The 9625-nt window shown below is 46.5% G+C and overlaps 1 protein-coding gene across 1 annotated transcript; it reads left to right on the plus strand.

The window, feature by feature from the left end:
- The first annotated feature begins 200 nt into the window (after positions 1-200).
- On the plus strand, positions 201-9466 carry prkar2b (protein kinase, cAMP-dependent, regulatory, type II, beta). The gene is made up of 11 exons (XM_086029319.1): positions 201-772; positions 2149-2184; positions 3150-3202; positions 3782-3865; positions 4401-4507; positions 5095-5248; positions 6288-6389; positions 6525-6599; positions 7099-7167; positions 7515-7650; positions 8519-9466. Exons 1-11 carry the CDS (start codon positions 418-420, stop codon positions 8650-8652), a joined length of 1305 nt encoding a protein of 434 aa, XP_085885445.1. The 5' UTR covers positions 201-417; the 3' UTR covers positions 8653-9466.
- Positions 9467-9625: the final 159 nt, after the last annotated feature.

Raw genomic sequence — 9625 nt, forward strand, 5'->3', positions numbered from 1 at the left:
TATCTAGTCATGTACACATGAGGTAATGGCACTGTTTTAGGGTTGTCTCGCAGTTGTTGACTTTGCATCGCTATTTTGTTTGCATTTTGCGGGTTATGTGCCATGAGGAAGAAGACGAGCGTGTTTCCTCTGCTGCTCGTACGCAATCATTGGATGGGGCGTTGCCATGGAAACCTGGGTCACATGCGTGGGTTTCCTGTACAGCCATCATCATCATCATCATCAGAGGAAGGAGAAGGCGAGGATGGTGATGATGCTGCTCGGGCCCAAGAGGCGTTTTCTCGAGCAAAAAGCGCATCTTTGACAGCCCTCTCAGCCCCAAGTGTGCTTGTGGTTGTTTGTTGTTTGTTGGCTGCTGCTGTTGTCGTGGTCGTCGCTGTTGTCCCTCGAGCGAGCCTTTCTTGACGCCCTGCAGGAATGAGTATAGAAATCCCCGCGGGCCTGACGGAGCTGTTGCAGAGCTTTACCGTGGAAGTGCTGAGGAACCAGCCGGGGGACCTGCTCGACTTCGCCCTGCAGTACTTCACCCGCCTCAAGGACCGCGAGAGCAGCAGCAGCGGCGGCGGCGGCGGCGGCGGCGGCAGCGGCAGCAGCGGCAGCAGCAGCCGCCGCCGGGCGCCCTTCGGCCGCGATGGCGACGACGACGGCGGGGAGCCGCCGCCGCCGCCGAGAGCCGCTGGCAAGGCGGTCAATTTCCTCGACGAGGCCATGCAGATCGACTCGGAGAACGGAGAAGAAGACGACGACGACGAAGACGATGAAGACTTTCAAGGTACGTGCTCCTCTCCTCTCCTCCTCTCCTCCGCTCCTGTCCTGTCCGCCACTGCGGACGTTACCGTAATGCATGCAATGCACGCGTCAACGGCACGAGGAGCCATCAGATCAGATGCTCTTGCGTCCATTCGAGCGTACAAATCGTGCAAATGTGTTCAAACGTGCGCAACGTTTGTTGTTCCTCTTTCGGCGAGTAGGCCTCATGCGGGCCTGGCTGGCTGCGCGCCGCCGTCGCAAGGGTGCACGAATCGATGGTGCAGCGCACGCATGCTTGTGCAGCTGTTGCAATCAAAAAAGACAAGAAGAGAAAAGAAATGACCGCAAGATGCGTAAAAGTGGCTACTCAGCTTCAGCTTTGGGCCATTTTTGAAGCTCCGTGTGAATGCCAGGAGCTGGACAATGTAGCGTAGCAACATTAGCTCAGTGGACAATTACATCCTAACGGCGCCTAAAAGAAATCACCAAACATTTTACAACGTTCATGTTGTAGGCACTTTAAAAAAAAAAAAAAAAAAAATCAGCTCTATTTACGTGTTTTTGTGCAGTTTAGTAGAGGAGTTTTAAAAATGTATTTTTAGGAATTCTTCCATTGCATGTTTTGGGGGTTTTCCTTTGATCAAAACAGTTTCTTACCTTGTTCTGTCTGTTTATTTATATGTAATGCTGGTTCTGTTAATATACGTTTTTTTATTGTATTTTATATTTTGGAAGATGGTATGTTTTGATTTTGATAGGAGGGTATGAGTATGTGTCATTTGTCTTCTGGTATTTTATTATTGATTTTGGTTAAAGTAGTTATACATTTTATTTTTAGCACATCAATCTCTGTACTGAATTGATTTGACTTATTTTGGCAGCTGGGATTTATTTTTTAAATTGTTAACCCTTTTTTGCATTTAGGGGCATTTTTAATTATCACACCGGTATGTCTTTTTATGGAGCCGGTGACCTTTTTATTTTGTTTGTTTTTTTCTTTCTGACCCGAAGCTGCGCGGGGGGGGTCCAAACATTAGACGCATGTATCAGTAGTCAGTATGATGCAGTGTAGGCCTACTTGTTCAAAGCACAATATAAAGATATTCTCCCAATTGTTTATCGTTGTGCAGGTGCATTGTTTTGGATGTGGCTGAGGGCCATTGTGCATTCATTGTGTTGTGTGCCATTCAAATTGGCTTGAAGGAGGTGCACGCACGCACGCACGCACGCACACGCACTCACACTTGAAAGCGCATCGTCCTCATTGAGGTCTCGTTACCCGGCTGAATATTCCAAATGAGGTCAAGCTTAAAAAAAGCTTGCCGCATGCAGACGTCATTATGCGACGAGCAAAGCGCTCAATTGACTTCAATGTGCATTTTTCTTGTCTTTTGCCAGCGCCGATAATAAACCGATTCATCAGGAGAGCATCGGGTGAGTTACGACGCCCAATGTCTGGACTGTGTTGCCGCTTCAAAAATGTGTACAATATTTCACTGGTGACATCACCCCATCACTCTTTTTCCATCCGTCTTGCGTCCAAAGTCCTTGATGGATCGGTACAGTGGCGCCTTGGGATGCGAGTTTCAGTCGTTTCGTGAGCACACTTGTACTTCAAATCGTCTTTTCCCACGAAAAGCAGAATGACCATGCCATTAATCTGTTCCAGCCTCGGCCCCACAAAACAACAACAAATGTATTTGTGTGTGTTTTCATGAGGAAGCTTAATAGCGTATTTTCTGACTTTTTGCAGGTGGTACGTTCCATAATCCTCCGGCATAGGTGAAATTACGCAAAATAGAGGTGGACTTATTTATTTTGAATTCCTCCATTTCGCCATTACGAACCCCCACGCAGGGTTCCCGCCCCTTTAAACACTTGTCACACTCAATAAGGGTGACTTGTACGTAACATTGTAACATGACTCATATATCCGCATGTGTTCAGTCTGTCGCCTAAAGACTTGAAGCACGGCAACGTAGCTGCTATTTAGTGTTAGCGTTAAGCTAGAGGACTGAAAGGTGAAGCTATGTGGTGGTTTGAAAAAGCCAAGGGGTAATTGTCTTTGTTTGGTGTTTTGTTTTGATGCTCAACTTCAGCCGGAAGTGTCAATAAAACAGTTTGAAGCCAATTATTTTGGGGTGGTGACAAAATGTGAGTGACGACATGGTTGCGGAATGAATTCGCCTCGTACGTCAAGGCACCACTGTATCGGGCTGTTCAGGTGAATGAATGCTGGCTGAATTGATGCCATTTCTTTGACTACAAGTTGTATGTGATTGTAAGAAAGAAGTGAAATTGCCTTGTTGACAAATAAGACGGCGAAGGCGCGAGCCGGGTGACAATTGCAAGATTGAAGATTGTGCACGAGACTGACACGCTGGCCTTTTGTCGTACAGTGTGCGCCGAAGCCTTCAATCCTGATGAAGACGATGAGGATAAAGAGCCGAGGGTAATCAGATTACTTGCTACATAAGTCGCCCTGCCATTAATGGCCTGTCTTTTTTTTTTTTTAATCTTCTGCTCCGTGTAATGTCACAAAATTGAACGGTGCAGGTCATCTAATCCAAACACACGAGATGACGTCGAGATTTGTAGTTGTATTTTCCCGGTACTTTATTTTGAGTTTGAGTATCAGCGTCTGTCGTCTTTTTTTTAAATGTTTTTGTGCCAGCACTTTTTTTTTTTTTTAATTGATATCCACCACTGTTGCTTTCCTTAAATTAACCTATCCCAAAGATAGATAGACAATACGTCATTGATTTACTTTTGGAGCAAGGGGCATTTTTTTGTGGGCTGCGTTTTTTATGGTGATATTTTCTAGTTTTTTTTTTTTGTTTTTTTTTTTTCATTGTATCCCATCAACATCTCAAATCGTTTATTTTTTTTTTTTTTTCAAAAATATGAATTTGCTGCTGCTGCTCTTATAAATGTAGCCTCCCCCTTAAACAAGCCAGAAGAGCCAAGTCTTTACTAGATTTGATTTGACTGCTGTTGGTCCTCCTGATCGGTGTCCAATTGGAACGTCCAGGTGGCCCACCCCAAAACTGACGAGCAGCGACAGCGACTACAGGAAGCATGTCGGGACATTCTTCTATTCAAGAATTTGGACCCTGTGAGTACACGATTTGTTCCACACGTCCTCCATAGCACAATCGTGCCACGCACGCCGTCTGGAGCACTTGACGATCAGCATTTTTCTATGGTAGCACGAGAGCAAAAACATCAAACATTTCAATGACACACGTTGGTGTAGATGGCGACAGATGTGTTTTGCTGGTTTAACTGGGCTTGCTCCGACCAAGCAATCGGTGGACGTCAAAAGGCTGACGTCATCGAGGGCCCCGTGAGGAGGAGTTTGGAATGCGGTTCAAGAAAAGCATCCTATTGCTAATAGACTTGACGTTTCAGGGGCCCTCTGAGTTTTGAAAACCCTGGGGAAGATTAGATTGACACGGCAACGCATCAAGGCTGAAATGTGATTGGCCAAAAACAAAGCAAAACCCTCAAATCCACATGCACCAACTACAAACAACGCAGCCGCGCGAAACGCTACCAGAAGCAGAGAATCGGCTGTCGGTAATGAATGAAAACGATTTCACGGAGCCAATATTGGAATGTAAATGTGGTTATTTTCACCGTCCGTACAGGAAGAGATGTCTCAAGTGTTGGACGCCATGTTTGAGAAGTTCTGCACAGAAGGCGAGCACGTCATTGACCAGGATGATGACGGGGACAACTTCTATGTGATTGAAAGGTGACTTGACATGACCACCCGCATATTTTCTTGCATTTCGCCTTTCTCCAAGGCATGCGTGTCAGATGCGCCCACCAAACCTCGAAATATAGAGAGCGAGCCCTTGCGCACGCTCGATGCCTATTCCGGCAAGCCCATAGTGACACCACTTCCAAAACCTTCTGAAAGGGTTTGACCCCTCCCGCATGCTTGATGCACACATCCACACATGTTAGACCACACGTAGCCCTTAGCGCCTCTTCTCACTCCTTAGCCGTCAAGACGCGGGAGACTACGAGCGTACGACATCACTTTGAGCCAAGGAAAAGAGCAAAAGTCCCAATTGCAGGCAAGGCTGTGCTTGCGTCACCGGCAAATAGAACAAAAAGAACGAAGCGTTGTCAATTGAAACCCTCAAATGTTCAGCCAGGCTAGCTTGATGCGAGCATATGATGCGAAACTCCATTGACGGGCTCACGGAAGTTGGCGTGGGTGTTCGGTTCATGGCAAACCTGCAGCAACCGCTGCGCGTTAGCACACGCAGAGCAGCGACGCATCCAAACGGCATACAGCCATCACCTCCCCTGTCTTTCTTTTTCCCGGCTCAGGGGCACCTTCAGCATTTATGTCAAAGTGGACGGCGGCGAAAAGCTGGTGGGTTGCTACGACAACCGCGGCAGCTTCGGAGAACTGGCGCTGATGTACAACACGCCAAGGGCGGCCACCATCGTCGCCACCTTGCCCGGAGCCCTCTGGTGCCTCGTGAGTGAGCCGCGGACGAACGTTCCACGCTCGTGTTTGCCACATTCCATTGCTGCCGAGGCCCGGGCGCCCGGAACTTGGCTCATCTCACACTTTGAATTCCATCCGTAACCAAGCTGAAAGCAAGCTCAATTTGACTGTACAGTGGACCGACCCCCCCCCGCCATTCCTGGGGCGCAGGTACCAGCTTGGCCCGCAAACACCGAAAATCTGCCAACGATGGATGTCCGTTTGAAATGCATTGACTCAAATATGAAAAAAACAAAAGACATTTTCAAAACATTGACAAAAAAAAACACATCAGCTATAGTAAAATAATAAGAAAACCAGTGTATAAATAAATGAAACATTTTTACACCGTGTATTACTATACGTACCGCTGTATTTGTGTTGGCTGTGTACCTGTAAGGGGAGTGGCCTAGTGAGTGACATCAGCAGCCGAGCTGATTGTTCAGTCTGCGTGTGAGTTGTGGCTTGCAGCAGCTCTTCGCATGCAGCGTTTTCATTTTGCATTTGAGTGTGTGACTCAAAGCGCTTCGGTGACTGTGACTCTCCTTGGCCCAATGCCAGGGCATTAGAGTACCTCAATTGGGCTTTTCCCCCGTCTTCACTCAATTCTTATTCAATTGGATTTATTTTGATCATTTTGGGGGATTTGGGGGGAGAAAAACAATAACTGGTGGTAGGCATATCCCTGCTTATTGAACAATTTTGGGGGGGGTTACCCAAATATATAAATGTATTATTTCTGTTTTTTTTCAATCGCATTGATAATGGGGGTCATTTCTACGCAGATGTTCACAATTTGCGGGCCCACCGTAAATTTGAGCAATTCTGTATTTTGGCGTCGTAACTTTGACATCCTTTGAAAGCCTTGCCGTCCGAGCCACAAGGGGCAGTCTCGACGTCTGCCTTCACACAAGCGGGTCTGGGCCCACGCCTGAATGGAAATTGTGCGTCCATACATTGGTTTTCCAAACCGATGATCCTACTTACATAGCTAAAATGCTGTTTGTTTGTTTGTTTTTTTCCTCCTCAGGATCGTCTGACGTTCAGGAGGATCATCGTGAAGAACAACGCCAAAAAGAGGAAGTTGTACGAGGCCTTCATTGAAACGCTTCCGCTGCTCACGTCACTGGAGGTTGGCACTTTTTGGGGAGGCGGGCGGTTAACGGGCGTTGGGCGGCTGTTGCCTCGCTACAGCATGTCTTGCCACTGAAAAACCATGTCATGGTTTTTTGTTGTTGTTGTTGTTTTTGTTTTGGTCTGTCCACAGCTGTCCGAGAGGATGAAGGTGGTGGATGTAATCTCAACTAAAGTGTACTGTGACTCGCAGCAGATTATTGCACAGGTGACGGATATTTCATCCAGCCCACTAGTACTGCATGTACTGTAAATATTTGTGGCATTAATTGTGCACATTGTGCAATTGGTTCATGAAATGTTTCTATTCCTTTTGGAATGTACTTTTTAAAAAACGTTCCTCATTAGAAAAATTGGAATCGATTTATCGTAAGCAATACAGAAAATGTATTTGTCAAACAGACCATTTGACATATAATTTGACATTTTTTGTGAGGTAATTTCTCAATGAAATAATAAAATACATCATGAGAATGATGACAGTAGACTGACACAAATTGACAGCCCCTTTTAAACGTATTTTCTTTTTTTTTTTACTTCATCTACAAATGAGCTGGCCCGTCTATACCTTTTCAAAGCATGACATTTTTGCCATTATGTTTGCCCACCCCCGCGGTCGGCTTTCTGATGTAAAAAAACGACACAAAAAAAGTACTGTATTTAAAAAACAACAATAATGGTATCCACTGACGTTGTTCTGTTGGCAGGGTGAACTGGCTGATTGTTTCTACATTGTGGAGTCTGGCCAAGTTCGGATCGCCATGAAGAGGAGCAGGGTGAGTTTGACGCTAAGGAAAAGCTTTTTGCTTTTGTCTTTAGTATTGCTGGTGCTCCCAAACTGGGGGTCCGGTCCGCAAGCCCTATCTTGGGGGTCCACAAAATAATGAGCTATGGCAAAAGGTGTTGTGTTACTAGTGGACTGAAGTTAAAGTCCTTTTTTCCAAGCAAATATTTTCAACTATAAAAACAAAGTCCCGTTTTGGTCGTTTGTCACTGTTTCCTTTTAACACGCGGCGTTTGATTAAGGAGTAAAAAATGTCCTCCGCGTAAGCGTCGGCCGGCCCCCCAAAAGTTTGCGTTCGCTCCTCTTGAGCGTGCGTTGTGTGCACTTCCTTGTTCCCAGACGAAAAAGGAGCCGGACGAAGAGGAAGTGGAAATCGCCACGTGCTCCCGGGGCCAGTACTTCGGGGAGTTGGCGCTGGTCACAAACAAGCCCAGAGCCGCTTCCGCCTACGCCGTGGGGAGCGTCAAATGCCTGGGTAAATGTCGGACGGACCACCGCGCTCGCCTCGCTTTTCACCCTCGTTTTGACAGTGCCGACCGACACGGATCCAAATTCCAATCCAATTCATCGAGTGCTGCACAATGGCATTGCGGTGATAGTGGCCTGCCGAGTCCTGTGTGACAGTGGTGCTTTGACGCGAGAGTTGAGTTGAGTTCATGTCCACGCTTGCTTGTAACACTCATCAATCATTGCAGCGCAGGCCCACACAAACGTTTTGGGAAAACATCCAGTAATAACATGAATGGGATATAACGGGCGCGTCATTATTTCATGCATTCCTTCAATGGCCACGAGAGGGCAGTATGCATAGAGCCTTACTACACGCAGATTTGATGGTGATGATAAAGAATTTATGCCCAGTTTGTGTCCAAGCACAAGTTGTTTGACTGCGATCTCAATGCTAGTTTTGTTAGTCTGTCGGGTGTGCCTCCCACTATGTGTTAGCGTACATTGCTCTGATTATTTTTCCACACCGACCGTTAGCTGCAGACTCGCGTCGCAATAAGCGCGAGCCCGTGCATCAGACCCAATGTCCAAAGTTTGGGATCGTTTCGCACCTCATAAAAGAAGCTAACATGCAATGTGCCTACTGGAAAGTCCAACTGGCCAAAGTGACTCGAGCGCACGTGTCTGGAAAATAGCCGCCGGTGCTTTACCGAACAAACGTTGTCCAAATGCAGCAAACATATGCTTGCTGACCGACGACGCCGTCACCCCCTTGTACTCGTTGGTGCTCGTTGGCCGGCTTCCACGTCACTCAATGGAGCGCAGGCCCGCCTCTGAGAGCCACGCGCGCGTTTGCTCTTTTGGGACGGCCTAACGCCTTTTCTTGTGCTTGTCAGTGATGGACGTGAAAGCCTTTGAGCGTCTTCTGGGCCCTTGCATGGACATCATGAAAAGGAACATTGCCAACTACGAGGAGCAGCTCCTGACGCTGTTCGGAAGCCGCGTCAACATCGAGCAGCGGTGCGCCTGAGACCGCTCGGCGGACGGACGGACGGACGGACGGACGGACGGACGGAGGGGTTCTCCACGGCGACCCCACCTGTATCCGCTTAGAAAAAAAAGAAAGGGGGGGGGGGGGGGGGGGCATTTCTTACCAGACGATCATAATGAGACTTTGGTGTTTTGCAGTAAAGTAAGGTACGCCAAAGCAGAGTCACTTGAAGCTCCCTTTCCATCCTCATTTGACCCGTGTCGGTGTATTGCCGCAAAAGAGGCTATTTGGCTCGGACAGAATGTCCACATGCTGGTACCTCGACATTTTTACAGAGGATTTCTGTGTTAAATGTGCGTGCCTGGTGGCCTACTACTATTCTTTTGCAAAAAAAAAAAAACCCACACAAAAACTTCAGACGGATAGTGGGTCGTTTTTTAAGACTTACCAACACAGTGTTGTACAATTTCATAGTAAGTAAGCACATTCAGTTGCCCCACTACGCCGATTTATCATGTGTGGCCATATTTCAATCATTTGGTGTTTTTGTGTGAAATATAATGCTCATTTTTTGTGCGTCAGTGAAGCGTATTTTATGATTATGCTTGTGTCTACCTCGACCAACAACTACAATGACTTTTTTCAACAAGAGAGCCAATCAATTGAAAGTGAATAGAAGTGAAGTTTTACTCAATGTTGTCCGCTCCAAATCAAACAAATCAAATGTGAAAATAATCTTTCTTTCCATTTCTTGTGCAGGTACTTTTGTTTTCTTCATCGCAAACCCATTACACTAACCCGTCATGATTACTGTATGTTTCACTTTCCATGTCAATAAAAACACTTTTGTATTCTTTTGTTTAGTGTGTTATGCCAGCACATTCATTCTTTCAAAATGATATTGAAGAACAGGATTTTTGACAAAAACCTCATCCAAATTGATCAAAGGCACATTTTTTTGCCTGTTGAGCTCTCAAAATACGACAAAAATCTGACCTCCAAAAAACCATTT

The sequence above is a fragment of the Filicampus tigris genome, chromosome 4, assembly GCF_054856515.1.
Source record: "Filicampus tigris isolate MCC_2025a chromosome 4, RoL_Ftig_1.0, whole genome shotgun sequence".
Lineage (NCBI taxonomy): Eukaryota > Metazoa > Chordata > Actinopteri > Syngnathiformes > Syngnathidae > Filicampus > Filicampus tigris.